The sequence below is a fragment of the Lutra lutra genome, chromosome 12 (genome assembly GCF_902655055.1).
Source record: "Lutra lutra chromosome 12, mLutLut1.2, whole genome shotgun sequence".
Lineage (NCBI taxonomy): Eukaryota > Metazoa > Chordata > Mammalia > Carnivora > Mustelidae > Lutra > Lutra lutra.
The window spans coordinates 83,345,773-83,370,312 of NC_062289.1; the positions used below are offsets into that span (position 1 = coordinate 83,345,773).

General features: G+C 50.7%; 1 protein-coding gene across 3 annotated transcripts in view; it reads right to left on the minus strand.

Moving 5' to 3' along the window:
* DNAH10 (dynein axonemal heavy chain 10) overlaps positions 1-22,211 on the minus strand; it is a 134,711-nt gene extending 112,500 nt beyond the window's left edge. The window contains exons 1-10 of one of the 3 annotated variants that reach the window (XM_047697233.1): positions 21,964-22,211; positions 19,671-19,799; positions 16,035-16,096; positions 14,816-14,924; positions 12,640-12,755; positions 10,829-11,036; positions 6,219-6,376; positions 5,358-5,588; positions 3,530-3,720; positions 1,676-1,874 (exon numbers count right to left, since the gene is read on the minus strand). In XM_047697233.1, coding sequence (XP_047553189.1) covers positions 1,676-1,874; positions 3,530-3,720; positions 5,358-5,588; positions 6,219-6,376; positions 10,829-11,036; positions 12,640-12,755; positions 14,816-14,924; positions 16,035-16,096; positions 19,671-19,799; positions 21,964-22,177 — 1,617 coding nt within the window. In that variant the 5' untranslated portion in view covers positions 22,178-22,211. Of the gene's footprint in view, positions 1-1,675; positions 1,875-3,529; positions 3,721-5,357; positions 5,589-6,218; positions 6,377-6,534; positions 6,554-10,828; positions 11,037-12,639; positions 12,756-14,815; positions 14,925-16,034; positions 16,097-19,670; positions 19,800-21,963 lie in introns of those variants that run through there. The other 2 variants (XM_047697234.1, XM_047697235.1) reach the window with 2 other exon arrangements.
* Positions 22,212-24,540: the final 2,329 nt, after the last annotated feature.

Consider the following 24,540-nt stretch of genomic DNA (forward strand, 5'->3'; position numbering starts at 1 on the left):
CTATATATCTGTACGACTGTTACGTCTACCATCTCTCTTCTACCAGACTGTAAGCTCCCTGAAGCCACACACTAGGGACGTGCTTCCCAGGGCCATCTTCACAGGCATGTGACCCAGCGAGGTCCACAGGGCTCCAAGTTCAAAAGGGCCCCATGCTGGGTTTAAGGCTCTGCTATTACCTTCTTGAAATTCTTCATAACTTCTTCTTTGCATGTGTTTTGTAAATGGAGGCTGATGGGCAGTCATGCACACATACGAGCAGGTAACCGGGATCTGCATGTCCCCTGCTCCTTTCCACACAGAGCGTGTGACCTCCCATGGCCCCATGAGCACAGGAGTCTGGTGGGCCCACCATGCATGGCAGTTTGGGGACATTCGCAGTCAGGACAAGTTAGGGTTAGGGTTAAGTACACGAGGACACCAGCTACTCCGCAAGACCACATTCTCCCTTCAAACTGGGCTTTTCTTCAGACACAGGAGCCCATGAACCATTCTGAGAAACACGCCTGAACAGGAAACAGACCCTACAGCTTCCTGTTCCTATAACTTCCCCGTGTTCACCAGCAACATGTCCTGAAATTAGGACATAGGAGGGACAGCAGAGACCACGAAGAACTCTCCTTTCCGTCCCAGCCCTTCCCCTCTCATCAGCAAGCCATGGGGGGAGAGGAGCCTGGCAGGATGTGCACGCATCGAGAAGTGAGAGGAAAAGTTGTGTGCGGCGTTGCCGCTACCCTGGCAACAAGGACACACATGGGCACATCCAAGCGACAAGACACAAATTGTGACTCCACATACGAGCTAAATGCCCTGGTCTTTGCATTCTAAGTCAACACTACACCATTTAAGGGTGAACGGCAAAATTCATGGAATAATTTAAATGTTTGGTTTCCCTTTACTCTCTTTACTTTGCTACGGTCGTGGCAAAAACTAAAGCCCACTGAGAACACGTCAGGAGAGAGAGAAAAGCTTTATATTTAAATGTTTGTAATAGCATTTTTTTCCTGCTTTTTGAACAAGGGGTCCCACGTCTGTTTGCACTGGGCACCGCGGGTTAGGTGACCGGCCCTGGATCTGCTCCCACTGTTTCTCTAGCGGCAAGCCAGGTGCCTGGCACAGATGATTTCCCGACAAATACTAAGAATGAATGAATGCATCAACCTTCATGAGACAAAGGACTGTGGGTCATTCATCCACTCAGCCACTAAACCCTTTTACGTTCCTTTAGGAGAGAGGCATCAGATAAACAGGAGTCACTGTTTAAGTCACTGTTTTAAGCAATGGGCAAGTGTGATGTGGCTTCAGGAGAGTCGAGAGAGGAGTCTTGGCGTGGACTCTGAGAAATTCCAACATTTAAAGGGAAGACAGAAGAGGAGGATTTTGCAAAAGACAGAGAAGGAACGGCCAGAGGTCAAAGGACACCAAAAAGCAGGGTGAAGGAGGGGTGTCGTAGAAGACAAGGAAAAGTTGTAAGAGGTCTGGTGAGGCTCTGGTATGTTCTGGTACATTCTGAATGCTCTCTCAAGTGCTTCCCCCTGCCAAACCCCACCTGCCTCCTGGCTTCCCCCGACATAGAGAAATGTGCCATCAAAAAGCCAAACCGTCTTCCATGGGGCAAGTCCCGACTCTGGCTGGCTTCCCGCGCAGCAGAGAAAGCCTCCACCAGCCTTCCCACCTGCAAAACGTTGCAGAGATCCTGGCAGATGGAGGCCATGTAATCCGTTCTCTCAAACAGCCGCTTGCGGTCGAACTCCCACCGAGCTTCTCTCCCCGAAGCCTCGATCTTGGCCCTGGTGTCAAAATACGCTTTCTTCCACATGTGGAGGGCGTTCCTGGCCTCCAGGGTTTTGTTCTGGGCGCTGGCTCGATTCTCTCTGCGAAGAAAAAGAGGCCGTGATGGGGGGAAGGGAGCGGCCGTGGGTCTGAGCCGCGCTCTCCAAGGGCAGCAGGCTTCAAAGGGGAGAGCTCTCCCTGAGGAGCAGGGCCTCCCTGATCTCACAGCCTGGTGGGGAAAGCTTACCTGGGGAGCGGCTGCTCCGCCCCAGCATGCAAGGGTGTGATGGCCTTACACACCTGCCGGGTCTGGCATCAGGAGCCACGCCTGGGCTGATCTTGGCCACAGCCGCCCACCCAGCCCACAGGAGACCCGCTTCCCCCAGGGAGCTTTCTTTTTTTAAAAAAACAAACAACAAAGTGAAGATCTGTATCTCTTCTAACATTGGATCCTAGAGGTTCTCCCACCTCAGGGGCCTGGGGTCCAGAAGGAAGTTTCCCTCTGACGATGGGACTTTGTCTCCCCCAGGTTAACCAAGGAAGAAGGTCTTGATTAAGATAAAATAATTGGGACCCCTCGGTGGCTCAGTTGGTTAAGCATCTGCCTTCGGCTCAGGTCATGATCCCAGAGTCCTGGGATCGAGCCCCACATCGGGCTCTCTGCTCAGCAGGGAGCCTGCTTCTCCCTGTCCCTCTGCCTAGCTCTCTGCCTACTTGTATGTACTCTCTAAAATAAACAGAATCTTTAAAAAATAAAAATGAAATAAAATAACCTATGGGGTGTCTGAGTGGCTCCATCAGTTAAACATCCAATTCTTGGTTTCGGCTGGGGTGGTGATCTCAGGGTCCTGGGATCGAGCCCCGCATCGGGCTCCACGCTCAGCAGGGAGCCTGCAGGAGAGTCTCTCTGCCCCTCCTCCCACTCAGGCACTCACTCTCGCTTTCTCTCTAAAGCACATCAATTAATCATTTTTAAAAATTAAGATAAATCAAACAACCTATGTACCCCCACAAGGGGTTATTACTGGGCCATAAAGAGGAAGGCGACATGCCTACACGCACCCCAACACTGGTGAACTGTGAAAACGTGACGCTGAGTGAAAGGAGACGTTCACAGAGGACCCCACGCTGAAGGACTCCGTCTGTACGAAGAGGCAAATCCATCGAGGCAGAAAGTAGATCTGTAGTTGCCCAGGGCCAGGTGGGTCGGGAGGACAGAGGGCATGGCTCCAGGGTATGGGGCTCCTTCTCAAACTGAGGAAAGTATTCTACCATCCATTACGAGGACAGACACAGGACTCTGAAGAGCCACTGAGTTGTGCATTCTAAATGGGTGGATTTCAGTAAAGTTGTTCAAGATCTTTTTTGTTTTTGTGGGTTTTCTTAGGTAGATTGCCATACCCAGTATGAAGCCCAATGTGGGGTCAAACTCACGACCCCGAGATCAACACCTGACCTGAGATCAAGAGTCAGACATGTTGGGGTGCCTGGGTGGCTCAGTGAGTTAAGCCTCTGCCTTCAGCTCGGGTCATGATCTCAGGGTCCTGGAATTGAGCCCCGAGTTAGGCTCCTTGCTCAGCGGGGAGCCTGCTTCCCCCATACCCCGCCTGCCTCTCTGCCTACTTGTGATCTCTGTCTGTCAAATAAATAAATAAAATCTTTAGGAAAAAAAAAGTCAGACACGTCCCTGACAGGAGCCCGCCAGGCGCCCCGACAGCTGAGAGCTCAAGACGACCTCGGCGCGCCGACTTCTTACTTGAACAGAGTCCGCAGGTTAACCACTTTGCAGACTCTCTCGGCGATTTCCCAGGCAATCCGCTCCATGAGCGGGATCATCCTCTCGTCTTTGTTGTAGTGTCGGGAGATGATCCACACCATCCGCAGGGCGCTCATCATGGACGGGATCGTCTCCAAGACCACGTGGAAGCTGGAGCCGTGTGTGATGTTCTGACCGAGAGAACAAGCGACCTCAGCCTCGGGGTCAAGCAGGTCACTGAACCACATGGACTCGGGAAGCTTCCCTCGTCCTAATTCAAAAGTAAATACACTCATACGGGAGGAGGGTGTCACCCCCGAAAAGAAGTCTGACGTCTTCTGGACACACGGACTTGGAAAGAGAGAGAAGATTTGCAACGAAAGGAAATAAAGCAATTTGCAGGAACGTATAAAGTATGAGTGTGTGTATAGAGAGATCTAGAGAGCGAGAATAGACAGAAAAAGAACGTATGCGTATGTCTACTGAGTATACACGTGCACACCCAGGACACGGTGCACGTGGCAGACTGTCTTTTCCAAAGGCAGCCCCAGCCTCCTGACTGCGCCCCCTCGCCATCAAGGGATGGGGTCATCTTCCCCACCCATCAAATCCCCCCAGACTGCTACTTCTTTAGCCGGCAGAATATGGCAGAGGTAATGTTGTACCCTTTCTGAGCATACCCCTTAGCTGGCCTGCTTCTGGTCTCTTGGACCCGGTTACCCTGAAGCCACCAGGCCTGGAGACACCCAAGCCACGTGGAGAAATCCCAGGGGATGAGGTACCACGTGGAGAAATAGAAGCCCAGGGGCACCCAGGCGCCAGCTGTGGGGGGCCAAGAAGCCATGGGGAGGGGCGCCTGGGGGGCTCAGTCAGTGAAGCGTCTGCCTTCAGCTCGGGTCATGATCTCAGGGTCCTGGAATCGAGCCCCACATCGGGCTCTCTGCTCGGCGGGAAGCCTGAGCTTCTCCCTCTCCGTCTGCTGCTCCCCCTACTTGTGCTCTCTCTCCCATTCTCTCTCCTTCTCTCTCAAATAAATAAAATATCCTTTAAAAAGAACAAAGAGGGCACCTGGGTGGCTCAGTGGGTTAAAGCCTCTGCTTTCGGCTCAGGTCATGATCCCAGGGTCCTGGGATCGAGCCCTGCATAGGGCTCTCTGCTCAGCAGGGAGCCTGCTTCCCTCCTCTCTCTCTCTCTGCCTGCCTCTCTGTCTACTTGTGAGCTCTGTCAAATAAATAAATAAAAATCTTTTAAAAAAAATAAAATTAAATTAAAAAAAACAAAGATTGAAAAGAAAAAAAAAGAACAAGTGAAAAAACCCACAGATGGGGATACTGCAAAACATAAATCTGATAAGGAACTTATAAAAAAAAAAAGTGTTTAATTCCTAAATCAATAAGACTACTTCAAAAATGGGGAAAAGATTAAAGCAGACATTTTTTATCAAAGAAAGAAGCACATGACAAGGTGTTCAATGTCATTCGTTTCTAGGGAATTCAGGTCGAAATCACAAGGACGTCGTCTATTATGCGCACAAGACGAACGACCCCACTTACAGAAAACACCTAAACTGGGTGAAGTCAGAGAGTGGGAACAAGGTGACCAGGGTGCCAGGAAGAGGGAACTGCTGGGTCAGGAGCGCTGGGTTTATGTTCAGGGGATGAAATGCTTACAGGAAGGATGATGGGTGCCCAGCGCCGTGTGTGAGCTACACGCTTGCAAGGGGTTAAAATAAGCAACGTCCTATGCGTGTTGCCGCAGTCGTTTAAATGCAGAATTACAAAAGGAAACTCAATCCCTGACCTTCCGAAGCACCGGGCCGCCTGCGTACCTTGAAATGGCGTTCCACCGTGGACAGAAACCGCACGTTGTCAGAGGCCTCCATGTGGAGTTTGAATAACTCGGTCAAGACCGGCTGCAGGTTAGCCACGAGCATGGAATCTGCCTCCTTGATCACATCCAGGACCTTCCGGACTACTGGAAGCTTCGTCTGCTCATGGAGCGCACTGAGCGTTGCATTTCTTTCCCGCCAGAATTCAATTTCGGCCAGGGGACCGTTACCCTGAGAAGTGACATGAACACACAAAGTATCATCCTTGGCATGAAGCACACACGCGCGTGTGTCCTTCTCCAGCTGCTCCAAATAGGGATCAACCCATGCACTTGACCTAGGATGGTCCGATCAGACTGGATCCGAGGACTCTGGCTAGGAAGGCTGAGCAGAGACACTGCCTTTCTCCGGGCAACGTGACATGGGAATGGAAGAAGTTGCCACCGTGAAGGCAACCAATCTGAGAGGAGGACGGAACGGAGAGGGGAGATTCCCAGAGAAACGCAGCCAGACCAAACCATACCTGAAACCAGCCCTGCCTCTGGACTTTTCAATTATGGGAGCCCACAATTGGTCTCTTGTTGAAGCCAACCAAGTAACATTGCCTGTTTCTGGCAGTCGAAGCCAACTGAGTAACGTTTCCTGTTTCTGGCCACCCAAGCATTCTGACTGACACACGGTATTATCTTTGTCAGGCCAGAGTGTGGTCTGGCAGCATGCTGAACGTCAGCAAGGCCAAGAACAACATCGTGGGTGTGTTTGCTTTGATCCTTAAGGAGGTCAGAGAAACATACGAACAGAGGCTGGGTCAAACATATTCCCCAAACTCCCCAGAATGAGCAAAGGGATGGCCTGACCTACCTGGGGAGTCTTTTTCAGCTGGTCCTCGACGGCCGCAGAGATCAGGTTGAGCCAGTTGATCACACACTGCTCTAAGGCTTCCACAGCTTCCGGGTCGGCAGCCAGGTCAGACACCTCTCTCTCCACGCTGATGCTCGGCATTTCTAATTTGATCTCACCTAGCAGAACAGAAATGGTCACTTGCTGAGCCGCTCATCTGGGGGCAAATGATTACAGACAGTAACATACGAGGTTCTCTCTCCAGACATCAGTCCGGTAGGACTGTCCTGACCTGTCTGTAGTTCGTTCCCTTCCATTAGAATGCAACTAGGGGCACCTGGGTGGCTCAGGTCATGGTCCTGGAGTCCCAGGATTGGGTCCCACATTGGGCTCCCTGCTCAGCAGGCAGCCTGCTTCTCTCTCTGGCCTCTCCCCTCTCATGCTCTCTCTCTCTCTCTCTCAAATAAAAAAATAAAATAAAATCTTTAGAATGCAACTAAAAAATGTAGATCATTATAACAGTGTTAATATGGGTCACAGAGGGGCGCCTGGGTGGCTCAGTGGGTCGAAGCCTCTGCCTTCGGCTCAGGTCATGATCTCAGGGTTCTGGGATCGAGCCCCACATTGGGCTCTCTGCTCAGCAGGGAGCCCGCTTCCTCCTCTCTCTCTGCCTGCCTCTCTGCCTACTTGTGATCTCTCTGTCAAATAAATAAATAAATATTCTTTAAAATAATTAAATAAAATTTTAAAAAGAAAAGACTGGCACCTAGAGCATATGCCCAAAGTTAGCAAGAAAGAACAGAGATAAATAGTGGAGGAAATTATAAAGAGAAGGGTCAGACTACAAGGCTAGGTCTTCAGGCTGAAAATATTCAGAGTACTCAGCAAAATAAATGGAAAAAGGACCACACAAAAGTCCCATTATCACAGCATTTCAAGACACTTTCAAGACAAATTAAAAGTTCACATAAGGGGAGCGAGAGGACAGGTCACCTTAAAAAAAGAAAAAAACCAATTTCTCCTAGGGAAAATTGGAGGCTAGAAAACAATGAAAACTGTATTCAAAATTCTGTGCTAAAATAGTTTTAAACTCCAGTCTGCAGGCCCAAATTTCTTGTGAAGATAGAATCAAGTCATTGTCAGACACACAAGTTCTTATAAAATTATTGCCCACATGCCTTTTCTTGGGAAGTTACTTAAGGATGTGCTCCCACCCAGTGAGGGGGGAAACTAACTGAACGAGAAGACCTGGGATGCAAGAAACATTGTATCCAGGACGCAGCCACGCATCAAGCAGTGTGTGACCAGTCTGTGTTGCAACAGGAAACACGGGACATGGTGGGGGCGGCGGGGGGAGACACACATGTCCAATAAAAGGAGGGGCTTTTGCAAAAACAAAACCAGAGAGGATGGTCCAAGATTTTTTTTTAAGATTTTATTTATTTGACAGAGAGAGAGATCACAAGTAGGCAGAGGGGCAGGCAGAGAGAGAGGAGGAAGCAGGCTCCCTTCTGAGCAGAGAGCCCAATGCCGGGCTCGGTCCCAGGACCCTGAGATCATGACCTGAGCCGAAGGCAGAAGCTTAACCCACTGAGCCACCCAGGCGCCCCTGTCCAAGACGTTTTTATAAGACACTTTAAGAATGGCAATTTGGAATGCTGGCAGAGGAAGGGGAAACTGTACAAGAAAGGAAAGTTCACCAAAGGATCCTACTCTGCTCTGAAGTAAACAGTATTCCTATTGTCCTAGTAATGTCAAAACCCATTTTGTGACTTAATGAAAAGAAGAGCATGGAAGTATGATGGGAGCTGGCTGCAGCAGGGCAGGGGCGGTGGGAGGGTAGTGTGGGGCTGAGGAGAGTGGATGAAATCCCATCATCTTGACAGGAAATAACATTAATGTCTACGATTAAGAAGAAACAGCAGTGCAAGCATATATTTTGCAGATGTGGCAACAGCGACTGATAGAAACAGCTAAAGGGACACCTGGGGGGCTGTCGGTGAAGGGTCTGCCTTCCGTTCAGGTCATGATCTCTGGGTCCTGGGAGCAAGCACCAGGCTCTCTGCCCAGCGGGGAGTCTGCTTCTCCCTCTGCCCCTCCACCCCACTCTCTGTCAAATAAATAAAATCTTTTTTAAAAAATAAGAAAGGAAGGAAGGAGGGAGGAAGGAAGAGCTAAAGAACTAAGGAAGTCACCAGCAGGGAGGAGAACGCACCAATAAGGAAAGTAAGGCAGAGACAGTTCTTCAACACACCATATGTTAATACCATTTAATTTTTTTTTTTTAAACCTTATGTGTTCCTTTAAGAAAATGCAACATATATGGGGTGGCTCAGTGGGTTAAAGCCTCTGCCTTCAGCTCAGGTCATGATCCCAGAGTCCTGGGATCGAGCCCCACATCGGGGTCTCTGCTCTGCGGGAAGCCTGCTTCCCCTTCTCTCTCTGCCTGCCTCTCTGCAAACTTGTGATCTATCAAATAAATAAATAAAACCTTTTTTTTTAAATTTTAAAAAATAAAGAAAAAGGAGCTTTTTCAATGGACAGCCAATAACTTACAAAAAGCCATTCATAAATGTCCCATAAAGAAAAACAAATCTCTTCCTTGAGATGGTATTACAAAAAGGGATTGGCACAGGATGGGTTGGTTTAAGTTTTTTTTTGTTTTTTAGGGGGCGCCTGGGTGGCTCAGTCAGTTAAGCCTCTGCCTTCAGCTCAGGTCGTGATCCCAGCATCCTGGGATCAAGTCCCGCATCGGGCTCCCTGCTCTCACGGGAAGCGTGCTTCCACTCTCCCCGCCTCTCTCTCACTCTGTCAGTAAATAAATAGATAATAAAGACTTTTTAAAATAATTTCCCCACCCAGCAAGGGGGTCGAACTCACAACCCTGAGATCAAGAGTCACACGCTCTGTTGACCAAGTTGCCCCCATAAATTTCTTCCAAGAGTACCAGAGAGTAAATATTGGCAGCTTTGCAGACCAAGAGACATGGCTGAAGACAGAATGTAGGTCCTTATACAATCATTTCAGATCGAAGCATTGGAAACTATGAATATTCTTCTTAGCCCACAGGCCACACAAAAATGAGCAGCAGGTGGGATGTGGCCCAGGGGCCACAACTTGCCGACCCAGGTTACAGAATATTAATTCACCTGCTTTTCTCGTTTTTCTAAATCATACATTCTCCTTATAGGAAAAAAGAAAGAAAACCATCTTACTCTCATGACCTAGAGTAAGCAACAGTGGCTGATAACATTTCAGTGCATTTCCTTCTAGCGGTTTATCTAAAACACAAAAACGTGTTCACGGGTCTATGTTTTGACACCAGCAACAAGACACGGGGTGCCTGGGAGGCACAGTCGGTTGAGTGTCCGACTCTTGGTTTCAGCTTAGGTCATGATCTTGGGGTCAGGGGATCGAGCCCGGTGTTGGGCTCCGTGCTCAGCATGGAATCTGCTAGAGATTGTCTCTCTGTCCCCCTCCCCCGTCTGTCCTTCCCCCCCCCCCCCGCCCCCTGGCTCATGCTCTCTCTCTCAAATACGTAAATAAACCTTAAAAAAAAAAGAAAAGATAAGAAAAGAAAGAAAAAGAAACAAGACACATAAATCATATCCAAGATTAGAAGAAACATTTTTCCCCATCTCTGTTAGTCTACACTAACTCAGGGAGAGAAGGGTTAGGCAGACAGGCCAAGAAAGGCTATAAACCCCAGTGAAGGAAACACAGACATGGAGAGAGAAGTATTGCTTTGGGGGTCAGGGTGGGGGAGGGGGTAAAAAAAATGTTCTAAAATAGAATCTGAAAAACACAGGTCCCTAGCATGTTATCAAAAGTTTGGATCTTTACGAGTGTTTCTCATTTCCAGCAGAGAACATTTCTACGTGGTGGGGGCACGGTCAGTGTTACTACAAAGAGGGGGACAGTTCCTTTTCCTGGAACCACGATGCCATCTCACAGCCCGTGCTGGCTGTCCCGGGCTGGGACCCTCCACGGTTTAACCCGCTCGGCCGGCCTCTCCACCTCGCTATTCTCCATTCATGCCACGCATGCTCCCAGGCTCGGGGACTCTCGCCATGTCATGCACTCCAGGGGACGACATGCTGATCCAACAGCAGCTGCTGCAGGCCCACCATCTACAGCTTCTGGCCTTGCACACAAAGCTAGCTAGGCCAGGACAAGCCAGCCACCCTTCCCTGTTCATGGAAACTCCATTCTTTCCAACTCGCTTCTCTTGTCTAGGCTATTCTGGCTACCTGAAATGCCCTTGGCTCCGCAACTCCTCCTACCAAAGCTTTGCTGTCCATTCAGAGGTTAAAGGCCGCCTCCTACAGGAAGTCTCCTTTGATTTCTCCCTGCTTCTCCGACATGGTCTCCCTCTTCCAAACCTCTCAAGGCCCAAATCTCTTTCCCACGTTCTCATTCGGCCATAGTCCCTTGTGCCCCCAGATTGTAAGATCCTTAAGGGCAGGGCTCCGTCATTCCTCTCTGGGTCTTCCTCCCAGCTCAGGGTCGCTCATATGGTAACCAGGGAGGAAAGGATTATAAATGAAAACAAAAGGCTCCTGGACTCTGAAATTGCCTTCTTAAAAGAAACCCATCGTGCTTCCCTCAACACAAGCAAAATGAATCCTCACCTTCAAGTTGCTGCATTATTCTCTGAATACTGCCCGCAAATTTCTGGATGTTCATTAAAAATTCATCCCGTATCAACTGAATGCTGTGATAGGCTTCCCCGGGTACGCTGGGGAGGTCCACATCGTACTCGATAGAGTCCGGGATTTCTGCCGTGAGTCCCAGGGAGGCGTCCTTGTGTTGATTGAAGGACAGCGCCGGCATGAAAACCTGAAACAAATCACCCCATGTCGGGTTCAAGACCACGCACTTGGGCAGCCTCTGGGGCCGAACATTCTATCAGAGGAGCCACAGACAGAACTACAAAGTGGAAACTGCTCCGGCTCAGAGCACAGAACCTAGGGAGAGAGAAGTGATGTTTGACCTAAAATGATCCCAGGGTAAGGATGTGACCCAAGCCTGAGGTGACCACCCAGAAGAAAACCCTGCATTCCTCTGGCTGCACGGGCCACGAGACGGCCGGGCACAAACAAGAGACAAAACTAGTGTCAGCCAGTCCGCTCAGCCCCAGGCTAGTTCACGGGAGGTTACAATAAAGAAGGGGAGGGAGGGCGCACGGCTGGCTGAGGCTGTTGTGGATAGAGTGTGTGACTCTTGATCTCGGGGTTGCGAGTTCAAGCCCCATGTGGGGCATAGAGTTTACTTCAATAAAAATCTGAAATAAGGGAGGGTCTGAGGACACAGTCCTTTGGACATTCATCTGAGAACAGCAACATGCATTTATAAAGTCACTTGAATTTAATAACAGAAGCTTCACCCACATAAAAATGATGAAAAAATGCCCGTGCGTTGGTTGGTTGAGCTAGACCTTTTCTTCTGAAACCTAGATTCATGGTCTAAGACATCATACGCCAACTTCCCATTGACTGAAGAGCCCAGAACATGCAGTTTCACAGTCTGGATTCTGCTGACCGCATACTCACAGTGACGTTCAACGTGTCCTCTCCCCAGTAGAGGGGACACTGCCTGCCTCCTACCCCCTCCCCTGATTGAACTCCAGTCTAGACAATCATCCCCCTCCAGACTCTTCCAAGGCCTCCTGCCGGTCTACTCTTCCCTTCGGCTTTTGTCCCTACCCCCTGCTCCCACCGTATAAGTTTCACACCACAGCCAGAGGAACGATGCAAACCCAATCATGTTGTTCCACTGCTGAACAACTACCTGCCTTTCCAACCTTCCCCACGCCTCTCCAGCCGCACGGCCCTCCTTCTATTCCTGCACCAGGCTAGGTCTGCTCCTGCCTCAGGACTTTTGCACATGCTACCTTCTCTGCCCAGGAAGTCCTCCCCCCAGATCTTCACATGTCTGACACCTTCACCTAATTCAGGTCTCAACTCAATGTCACAACCTCAGAAGGGCCTTTCCTGGCCCCCCTGAGCCCCACCCTGTTACACTTCCCCAGAAACTTATCATTAAAGACTTAGTCTATTCACGAGGGTTTTTTTCATTGTCTATCAGACCTCGCCACCTCCATGAGGCCATCCCTTACCACCACTCCCTGCACACACAAACACACACGTGTGCGCATACACACAGAGTCCGTTTCTCTCACAGTACTAGGGTCTACTAAACTCATGCCACCTGATACTTTCCAGCTTAGGAATCTGTTTCAAGTCTTTCCCCCAGTATCAGCTCCTAGAGCACCAAGATCTAGTCCATGCTGCTCACTGCTCTACTGCTGGGGCCCCCAACGGCACTGGGACGGAAGGGGGACACTGGGACGGAAGGGCTCATGAACTTTACGTGTGGCATAAAAGAACCAGAGGGCCTGAACCTTACAAAATGCCAAGATCCCTTCCTTGTGCACAGTTACCTGACATATGACATTCTTCAGAAAGGTGAGCACGTTGGCATTGATGATCCCATACTCCAGCGTCTCAGGCATGATCTCCATGGCTTCCTTCATGTCCGTCGCCTCGGAGATCATCTCTGTGGGAAGAGATGCGAGGCTGAGTCGCGTGGGCACGTGGCAGGCAGGTAAACTCTCCCAAGCGTCTGGGACTCTACTCCTTCTTCCCGAGTAGCTACCCAGAAACATTCCAGGCACAGACTCAACATGCTGCTGATGTCTTGTCGGACGAATCCCTCGGCCCGTGAGACACTGAGGTAAGCCTGACATGCTGGGGTCCCCTTGGGCTGCCACCAGCAGCCCCAGGGAGCTACCCGGACCGGCGGAGAGACATGGTCGTGTTTTCTAGAAATGTTTGCTGGGCTCCTTGCTTTGCCTGGGTCCCCATTCCCAGCAATGCCTTCCCAGTTCATTATCAGAGTCCCTTCTGAGTTAAGAGTATTTTTAAAGACAGATTTGGTGACAGCCAACCCTTCTGCCAGGTTTTATTTTACAGGTCTTTACTCTGCCGGGCCAAACATCACTGAGCAGGGGAGACCTACTGAAGGTCCCTTGGGCTCTTTCCTCAACCTCGTTGGGAAACAAAACAGAAACAGGACAAGCATAATGAAGGCAGTCATTTCACTGGCTTCAGACCCACGTTGTGCAGTTCTGTATATCAAACTCCTCTTTAGTCAAGTAAACTTAAAGGGAAGGTACCTAAGAACCCAGAATGTGAAAGAAAGAGCCTGATCTCAATGAATGCAGACTGTAGAGACACAGAGATGACAAGAACAAGCAGTAATAAAGCCCGAGGGGGTCCCCGCGGCTGCCCAGCTCACAGCCTGTGCATCCAGAACGCCATCCAAGTTCAAAAGAGAAAAAAGAAAGCCACATAAATGTTTGTCCCAGAATTTATGGTGAATCCTAAAGCGTAGCTATGCACAGCCCCCATGTGGAGGCAAAGGTGGAAGAAATGGGGAAAACCCAGGCGGGAAGAGTGGAGAGTCAGCCCAAATTAAGTAAGGCAGGAGGAAGGGTTAGGGGTCAGAGGAGACAGGAGAGTGACAACCCCTGGATTGAGGGCAGGTGGGGGGAGGAGGGGCACTAGAAACACCCATGCAGGAATGCACAGTGGAAAAATCCTGCCCAAAAATGACCCCATGGGATGAACTTGGCTTCCAAGCTCGGTCTTAAATCACACGGCCACACGGAGAAAGCCCCAGAGCTCATCCTACAACTCAGGGTCCCCTCATTTGGCATCCCTCTCCCTTTGTCACAGCAGAACTAAAACTACATTTACACAGCCAGTTCTTGTTAGTCACGGCAGTTCTGTTCCCCACGTCACCCGAACAAGGAATCCGCGAATACCGAGCCACGGCTCCCGTAGGACCTGTGGGGTTCGAGTTCTGCAGCCTCTGGTCCCACTTTCAGCAGCCGTCAACACTGTAAACCGGGCTCTGCTTGTGTTTCTGTTTGCAGACAACTTACTTAACGTGCACGGCTGATCCGTTAACGGTGAGCTCAGCCAACACTAACTCATGCCTGAACTAAGCGTCTCTGATACACCTGTGTCCACCACAAGAAACGTCATAGCCTTCTCGTGCTCGGGAACACCGGGTGGCACTTCAGGACTATGCTTGATGCCATCTGAAACCACAAAATCACCAACAAGGAGCACCAAAAAAGGTGAAAACCGTGGCACTAAAGCAATCACAATGAAGACGGTTGTTGCAAGAGTTCACATGTGTCCCCGTGTCCACTCACAGCCAAGCACACACATATTCAGGGACTCAAACATTTCCCCCTTATTAAGGGGCACCTGGCTGGTGGGACATGCAAGGTTTGATCTCAGGGTCATGAGTTCAAGCCCCACATTGGGTGTAGAGAATTTAAAAATAAAATTTAAAAAAGTCAAATGTTTCCCCGTGCTATGCACGTCCATCAATGACCCCAAGCCACCACAAGGATTGATTTGGGGGTTATAAAAAAGTGTGAGCAAGGAGGTGAATTCACAAATATGGAACCCTCGAGTAATGAGGACTTGCTGTCCAAAAAGGAAAGAGTCGTAGTCTTAAGAAAGTGTAAAAATTAAGGATCTCACAGACACACACCCGGGTGCATACCCACCCACACTCACGCACACACACCAGAAATATACCTTTTGTATTTCTGAGAAAATACACCACGTTCTGGTTCAGGAACTCCTCGGGAACAGGAGTACACAACACATTGAGGTAGGTCTTATTCACAGTGTGCTGAATGGTTTTCTGAAACGTGGGGGACAAAAGGAGCATCAGAATGATGGACACCCGCTCACCGAGACGAGCTAGCGTTCAGGCACACCGGAGCCCTCCTCTCTGCGCCTCCTGAGCTCCCCGGCTGAAAACAGGCACTAGCGGGCCACACGCACACGCGTGCACATGCACGCGCGCACACAAACACACACGCATGTGACAGCACACCCAGACTTCAGCGCTCAGCCTGACTCTTCTAGTAACCGACCAATGCAGCCACACTTGACCTGGGAGAAGTCCAGACAGAGCTTCCCAAAGCTAGAAATTGCAACAACCAGCCTAGAATGTGGTTTCCGGGGCGGGGTACGTGCGTGGAGCAGATCAGAGGGAATTTCGCGGGGCACAGAGCAGGCCAGATGTTCAGGTCCTGGCTTTAAGCTCCACCCCTGGGGTCTGTGAAGTAAATGGTTAACTCTGCAGCCCTGGGTTGCCCAAACTCTGCACGTTCCCAAGGTTTTCAAGCGGGTCCTTTGCTAGCTCCTGGGTGATCACCTCTGGTTTTGGATCAGCCTACCTGATAGCAGTGCGTTTGTGTGCCGGGGGCTCTGGGTCATGCCGGGTAGTTTTTACCAGCTGCGTGATGGGTGGTGAATGCCCGTTTCTGTTTGCCTGGGGCCCTGGTCCCATTAGATCAGCCCGACCTCCTGCAGGCTAGCGATGGGCCCTCCACACCCACGTGGCGGATGCCTAGTAGAAACTCCGGACAGCAAGGCTCGGGTGAGCTGCCCTGACGTCCTACATGTTCTCGCACATCCTTGCTGGGAGACGCAGCCCATCCAGGCCACCCTCCCGGGAGCTCGGGCTCCTTTTTCTTCCGGACTCTGCCCCACATTCCTTTTTCTTTGTTGATTCTACTCTGCATCCTCTCACTGAAATGAATTACAACTGCGTGTATAAGCGTTTTTCTGCGTCCTGGGACTCATTCTAGCAAATCATTCAATCTGCGGGTAGCTACGGGGACGCGAAACCAGGATTCTACTGTCTCTACTCCAGATATGTTCCCCGTACGAACTACCAGTCACACAGACTCAAAGTGGGGGAGTTCCCGTTACCCTACCAGAGAGGAGAAAGAGCCAGATGTACCTTGACGGGGAGGTCTTCCAAAATCTCTTTGTCCACGTCTTCGTTCTCTAGGCCAGGTATAGGCTGATTTACGGAATCGATTCTCACAGGCAAATTCTTAGCTGCAAAACATTATTCAGTGTGCAAACGGAAATAATCAGGCAAGCAGAGTTCCTGCTGTCAAACCAGACCTGCCTCTTGTGCAACAACATAGCTCATTCCATGGATGTGTTACCAAAAAGCTACACATACATTTTTTTTGTTTTTTTTAAGATTTTTTTTTTATTTATTTGACAGAGAGAGATCACAAGTGGGCAGAGAGGCAGGCAGAGAGAGAGAGAGAGAGGAGGAAGCAGGCTTCCTGCAGAGCAGAGAGCCCCATGTGGGACTCAATCCCAGGACCCTGAGATCATGACCTGAGCTGAAGGAGAGGCTTAAGCACTGAGCCACCCAGGTGCCCCTACACATACGTTTTTTTACAAATGAATCCTATCAGAGCTTTGATGTGCGTTAGAATGATGAAGGTTCTTTGTGTTTCCGATGGATGGGTTCTCAGCCAGAAATTTAATGCGTGTGTGTATGTGTGTGGGTAGGGGAGTGTGTGTGTGCACCTGTACATCCCAGCTACCATGTGCAATAGGTGACTTCTCTGAGATTTTCACTTACCAGGGAGTTTTATTACTAGGAAGAGGATGACAGCTCACATATTAGCATTTATTCTATTTTCTCTGTGAAACTTGAAATTAGTGGGGGATGAAAAGAGAAGTAATCTAAAAATGAATGTGTCTCTCTCCAGTCTACTGTTATCGATACAGATCTGGAAACCTCAGAACCCATCGTTCACAACTCTGGGAGTTACCGACGCATCCAGCGATCACAGAGAAGGGAGAGAAGTCCCCGAAGTGGTTCGGCTCTTACTGCAAAAGTCGCCATGTGACACCAGGGTGGCTTTGGAATCAAATCAGTGTGTGGGGTCTACTGGTCTGCTCTCGGTTTTCTCATCCGTAAAACGGGGGCAATAACATTGAGTGGTCAGATTCTGGAGGATTCGATGGTGGTGTGGCTCAGTGCCCGACCCAGGGACCAGGGGAGGAGACAGTCCATAGGCAGCCGTGTCGACGTTATTAGAGCACCAGTAACGGCCTGTAGCCAAAAACACCCTTACAAATGCACCAACTGAATGCAGCTGAAGTTTTCATGGTTCAGTTTTAGGTTCTGTATATTTTATCACAAAAAAAAAAAATGCACTTAAACATCCGCTTGGAAGGAACGTTCATTTGCTTTGTTGAGAAGACCTCCCTGACCTTTCTCTCTGAGCAGCCTCCTTCCACGGAGGTCTTTCCCACCCAGAGACTGATTGGTGGGTCTTTTTGGAGCCTCACAGGGAGTACGGCTGCGACCCTCATCCCCGCCGTCTGTCTCATCAAATCCAACCTCGCCTCCCTGAGCGTGAACGGGCACAGCCTGTGTTTCCTCCCTCACAGCCCTCTCTCTGCAATCTGCACCACAGAGGGGACGAGACTGTGGTTAACAATGAGTACTTCTGAAAAGAGGACAACTAGCAGAGACAGAGCACATTGCCAAAACACCCCTTCTCCCTCTGATCTTCAAATATTCGGAATCTTGGGAAAGTGAGGTGTCTACCCTGCAACCTCTGGTGACTCCCGGGGTAAGCGTGGCCGGAGGGCTGCTTAGCCCTACTGGGGACGCGCAGGGTCTGGAGCACGGTTTTCTCAGCCTCTGCCCTGCTGGCCTTTGAGGCTGAATTATTCTTTGTTGTGGGCCTTATGCTGTGCCTTTTAGGCTGTTTGACATCATGCCTGGCCTCTACCCTCCATACGCTGCCAGCACCCACCCTCCAGTGGTGACCACCAAAACGTCTCCAGACATCACCAAATGCCCCGCGAGGGCCCAAGGCACCCCTAAGAACCTCGACCCCCCCCACCCCATAAAAGGGCGAAAAGACACGTGAAAAGGTGCTCGGCATCGGGGAAACGCGCATCACAGCCGCAGTGAGAGACCGCCTCCGACCCATCAGAACGGCCTCCGTTACAAACACAAGGCACAACAGGTGTTGGCGAGAAGTGGAGAAAGGGGGCCGCCGGCACTGCTGGTGGCAACGCTAGCCGGCGTAGCCACTCTGGGGGACAGTATGGAGGAGCCTCAGAAAGGTAAAATAAGGGGCACCTGGGTGGCTCCGTGGGTTAAAGCCTCTGCCTTCGGCTCAGGTCATGATCCCAGGGTCCTGAGATCGAGCCCCGCATTGGGCTCTCTGCTCAGTGGGGAGCCTGCTTCCTCCTCTCTCTCTGCCTGCCTCTCTACCTACTTGTGTTCTGTCAAATAAATAAAATCTTAAAAAAAAAAAGGTAAAAATAAATCAGAGAAAGACAAACCACAAGAGGCTCTTAACTCTAGGAAACAAACTGAGGGTTGCTGTGGGGGTTATGGGGGTCACTGGGTGATGGACATTAAGGAGGGCACGGGATGCGATGAGCCCTGGGTGCTATGCATAAGACTGATGCATCACAGGTCTGGACCTCTGAAAGGAATAATACACTATATGTTAATCGCTTTTAAATTGGGGGAAAAAAAAAAAACTGCCCTACAACCCAGCAATTGCACTACTGGGTATTTACCCAAAGAATACAAGAACACTAATTCAAAAGGATACATGCACCCCTGTGTTTACAGCAGCTTTATCTACAGTAACAATGGAAGCAGCCCGAGTGTCGAGTGTCCGTTGACAGACAAAAAGAACAAAAGCTTGCCATCTGCCGCAACACAGAGGGAGCTAGAGCATAGACTGTTCAGTGAGATAAGTCAGCTGGGGAAGAGGAGTATCGTATGATTTCATTCATATGTGGCACTTAAGAAACAAAAAGGAATGAAGGGAAAAAGAGACAAACCAAGAAACAGACCCTTGACTGCAGAGAACACAGCGATGGTTATCAGAGGGGAGGCAGGTGCGGGGAGGAAGGAGGGCACGTGTCCTGAGGAGCACGGGGGATGGACAGCGGCATGGAAGCACGATTCCGTACACCTGACGCTAATAGAACAGTCAACCACACTGAAATTAAGTTTAAAAACTTAATAAGGGGCGCCTGGGTGGCTCAGTGGGTTAAGCCTCTGCCTTCGGCTCAGGTCATGATCCCAGTGTCCTGGGATCGAGCCCCGCGTCCTGGGATCGAGCCCCGCGTCCTGGGATCGAGCCCCGCGTCCTGGGATCGAGCCCCGCGTCGGGCTCTCTGCTCCGCAGGGAGCCTGCCTCCACCTCTCTCTCTCTGCCTGCCTCTCTGCCTACTTGTGATCTCTGTCAAATAAATAAATAAAATCTTTAAAAAAAAACTTAATAAAATTTTTAAATAATACATGCAACTGCCCCCCTCAAAAAAGGTAAAATAATTTCAGGAATGAGAGGCAAAAAGAAAGCTCAGTTAGAGAATAGTAGAAAAGCCCCAGAAATAAAATGAAATCACATAACAACGGAAAGGAAGGGAAAGGGGGAAAGGGGAAAAGAAAAAGGCCGCCCACCCCTGCACGGCCCACTGAGGCCCCAGGGCAGAGGGCGGCCCCCAGCGCGCGGATCCCGCGCCCCGCACAGCCAGCACCCGACTCCGGACCCCGCACCGCGCCCCCGCCCTCTCCTCGCCGACTCACCCCCCGCCTCGACTTTCTGAGCGTCCTCTTCTTCCTCCTCGCCTTCCTCCTCCGTTGCCTCGGTCGCCTCGGTCGCCTCGGTCGTCTCGGTCACCGTCGCCGCAGGCACCACGTCGCCCTCTTGACCGCCTCCAGCATGGAAGAAAAAAGTTACACGTGGCTGTCCCACCCCACGAAACACCGGAGGCCACTGGTCCCCCGAGCCCCGCGCCTGCGACAGTCCCGGGGGAAGGTCAGGGCGAGGACGGGGAGCCCCTCCCCCTCCCGCCCTTGGGTGCAGCTCGGCCGGTGCACTGACCCCGGGCGACCCTGCCGCGCACCCTAGGCTGCTGGCGGGCAGAGGGAGACCCGCTCCTCTCGCGTTAAGACGGCCTCGGGTGCGAGTTCCCGGCGTTGTTACACCTGCCACCTGCCCATCAGGAACCTTCTGTCTCCTTGCTCCTCCTTCCCTGCCCTCCTGGACTGGTGCCACTTTCCGAACCAACGCAGTCACATCGAAATGTCCCAGTTACCCCAGACACGTCTAAGTGACACCAAAGGAAGACCCGTGCAAATTCCCCTGAGCCGAAAGTCAAGGTCGCAGAATGACCCGATGTTTTCACCAGGCCCCAGAAATCCAAGCGGTCAGCAGGCATAAAAAAGAGGCTCAACTCCACTAATTATTATTTAAAATGTAATATAGGGGGCACCTGGGTGGCTCCGTGGGTCAAGCATCTGCCTTCGGCTAAGATCTTGATACCAGAGTCCTGAGATCAGCGCCAGGTGGAGCCCCTCACTCCCCAGGGAGTCTGGTTCAGGATTCTCCCTCTGCCCCTCCCCCACGGCCATCTGTCTGTCTCTCTCTCTCTCTCAAATTAATAATTCTTTTTCAAAAATGTACTATAGATTAAGCAAGCGCAGTCCCCATCATCTATGGGATTGGCAGATACGAAAAAGATTGACAGTTCCAATGCAGGCAGGACTGTTGGCGGACAGGCACCCGGCCACTGTTGGGTGTGGATAGGCAGGCCCTTTCTCCGGACCAGTTTGGCAACCTACCCCCATTGTGTAAATGCACACACCTAGGAAACCAGTAATTCTTTCCTAACCCCTCCCACGGAAATATACAAGGCGCAAAGATGCATGGGCATTGTTACCTTGTTTGTGGGAAAAAAAAATACTACGGAAAGGTAAATATTTTATTTAGGGAATGGATAAAATATGGTATATCGATGTACTTAAAACCTACTAAAGGTAGATAGATCTTTAGGTATTGATATGAAAAATTCTCAAGATGTATTTGAGGGAGACAAGTCACAAAATAATATATATAGTACGATTGATTTTGGAAATTATGTATTATTATATAGAGAAGATACAGATGATTGCTTGATTGATTGATTCCGGGAAAGATCTGGCAGGACACACGACTAACTGTAGTGGTTACCTACAGGAACGGGAGTGGGACTTAAGGGATAGAGAGGGCTTGCCTTTTCACTCCTTACTTTATATAATTCTATGTCATGGGAATCTTTGAGAGGATGCCCTTCAGTAATACTTAGTGCCATTTTTTAAAATTTAAGTGAGTCCTTTCCTGACATAGCCTGATTCCATTTTGTTATTTCTAGAAGCGCAGGCCTACCTATTAGAACAGCGGCTTGGGCCAGCGCTGTTAGTTGCAGACACCCGTCTTTCCTGCCACCACCCATACCAGCATCTACTTGTCGCCATTCCTATAATTTTAAACTGGGAGCCAAGAGAAGTCTTGCTTGGGGCAGGGACAGAGTGAGAAAGAAAAGAGGGATGAAGGGGCCGACAGTGGCCCCACTCCAGTTCCTGTGGACAGGCCAGAGCCCCATAAAGCAGCCAACGAAACTGCCCAAGTGTCTTAATAAACAGAGAGTGACAATGGGAGCCACGGAGCTGGGGGCGGGGAGGGCCCCCTCCCCACCTCCATCCAGAACCCAACGCCATTCCGGTGCCTCCAGGATCGCAGCTGTGAGTCTCTGGGGACAGGATGCTCGGCAGGGGTGCGATGGCATTCTCGCGACGTCGCGACGGTGGCAGAAGAGCCAGAAAAGGAGGGAAAGAATGGGGAAGCGAGTCAGAGACAGCGCAGAAACAGGTCACAGTCCAAGGCAGACTTCCGAGCACCCTTCCGAGGGCCCAGGATTGAACCCGGGGTCTGAGATCTGCTTCTGCCTAGAACGGGGCCATCCAGCCGGGGACACTGGGCTAAGCAGGTGTCAGTGTACGCGGCTCGGAAAGCGGCCGGCGAGCCGTGGGAAGTCCGGGCGGCGTCGGGGAGGCTCACCGATCTCCACCTCCACCTCTTCGGGCACCACCTTGCGGTAGAAGAAGAGCGGCAAGGCGCCCTCCTCGTCGCTGGTCTGGTTGAGGAAGTGCAGGATGAGGTCCTCCACCTCGCCGTCGTTGCGGTTCAGCAGCTCCTCGAAGAGCCGGGGGTCTGTGAGGCCGAAGGCCGTGTAGATGCGGTCGCGCATCCACAGCACCCGCAGGTCGTCCATGGCGCCGCGCAGGGCCCGATGGCGCCCCAGGAGCCCAGCGACGGGCGGCGTCCGTGGCAACGACGCCCCTGGCAACGGGCGCCCCGGCAACGGCCACCGGGCGCGGGTCCGCACCGCTCCCGGGCGCGCCCGCCTCCGCCCCCGCGCTCGCAGCGGGGCGGACCCGGAGCCCGGAGGGTGGCGCCCAGCCCTGTCCGGACCCAGGCCGGCACTTCCCACCCGGGAACCGAGCGGAGCAGCGCGGCAGCACACTCGCTCCCGGGACGCGCAGAGACGAGGCCGGCCGGGAGCCGCCGGGGCCACCGGACAGCCGACTGCGGACCTCCGCCGGGGAGCGTCCCGCCCATGGTGCCCCTAAGCCGGCCGAGGCCAGCCAGGTGACGGGGCGGGGGGGGGGGGGGGGGGGTGGGCGCAAGGTGAAGGTGACCTTGTCTCTCGGAGGTGGCAGGGGCAGAGTCAGAGGCGAGGCTGACAGTCCGAGCCCCCAGCCACTGTGGATCAAAGGGCCTCAGAAGGGCAAATACTTCTGGAAGAGTTCCAAGAAGGGACCGGTTCCTTCCTGCAGCACATGGTATTGGAGAAGAGGGAGACCCAAGAAGGGACAACTGACTTCTGGCATTTGGGATCAGGAGAGGGGCCAAGCGCTCTGACTCTCCAGCCAAGCCCAGATATAAAGAAGCAAAACACCCATGTTTTGAAAAATATATTTATTTTTCATTAGTAAAAGGAAGTTTAATACCAATAGAAAGATGCAAAATTGTCCTTTCATGCATTTGTGGAGCTTTAACCTAGTGACTGTGATCCACTACCCACCCCCACCCCCCAACAGTTGAGTCTCTCCATGACAAGTCTGACCCTAAGAACTTAGCCTTCCTGTTGGATTTTCCCATCAAGGAACAAGTGGAATGTTCGAAGTCTTTCTGACAATTCTAAACCAAAGCTCAGCATCAATGACCTGGCTGTTGGAAAACTATTACTTGGAACTGCCTTACTTTCAGCATCCTGAATTAAGGTTTCTTAATAACTGTACTGGAGATGTACCAGATGGCATGCAAGCAAATTTGGCTTTAAATTTTTAATGAAGAAATTACTGTTTCTAAATGCAGACTGCATACCAGTTACAGAAGTTTTTGTTTTCCAAAATGAATCAGGCCCTAAAATGTCTGAATATTTAACTCATAAATATCATAAAAGTTACCTAAGCTATATCCTATGGCTTATTAAGCTACAGCAGGCTGAAAACTAAGAACAGAATGTTTTTATAAAATACCCACCCTGGAACCAAGGACAGAACAGCATTCGGTAAAAGGTGAATCTTTTCAAAGTCCAATCCGCAATGAATGGAAAGCTCACCGTGATCATCAGAACACGCTTTGGGTTACTTAACTGACCACAATTATGTCACCACGGGGACATTCCTTACCCTTGCAGGATGAAATCAAATTCTGTTTCCTGAAGAAATCCCTTGGATTTTTGTTAGGACTCCCATTAAGACAGAGTGAACACCTGAATCAAAACTGGAAAAGGTGGCCGTCATGCCATTTATCATGACATGTCCTCTTTGGGAAAACGCACAGATACTTGACATTCCCCAGACAACTGACCATTTTTCCTCTGATATTTGCTACTAAGGGAATTAAGTCTTATCTTGAAAACTGTACGTGGAATAGTCCTACCAAACAGCTTAAAAACTAAGTGCAGAAACCACTCTGGTAACCTGACATTGAAACCTATAGCTTTAAGGAGAGAGAGAAAAAAAAGTCCCCTGGTGCCTGAAAGACACCATCAAACTCTATTTCTAGAGAGTTCTCTCACAGAAGTTATACTACTGTGTTTTTTCATAGAATAAGGTAGCTTACATTAACTACTACATAGGTTTCAACTTAAATGACTCTGCCGGGGCGCCTGGGTGACTCAGTGGTTTAGAGCCCCTGCCTTCGGCTCAGGTCATGATCCCGGAATCCTGGGATCGAGCCCCGCATCAGGCTCTCTGCTCAGCGGGGAGCCTGCTTCCTCCTCTCTCTCTGCCTACCTCTCTGCCTGCTTGTGATCTCTGCCTGTCAAATAAATAAATTAAAATTAAAAAAAAAGAAAAAAGAAATGACTCTGCCCTCTCTGTTCTATATCCCAATAAGAGCTGTTCCTTAAGAATGACCAACTGGCCCCTAACAAGTTACCAGAGGGGGCCCTAAAAGATTCCAGCAAACGCCGCATGTCCCTTGTTTACAGATCAGTTAATGGTGCCCTGAAATCGGGGGTTTCCCAGGGATGAATTAGTTACCATTTTCTTACCACAGTTCCTTGGAGTAAGGAGTAATCAAGATGCCAGCTGGGAGGGACAAGTCTGCGATCTGAGCGTTACT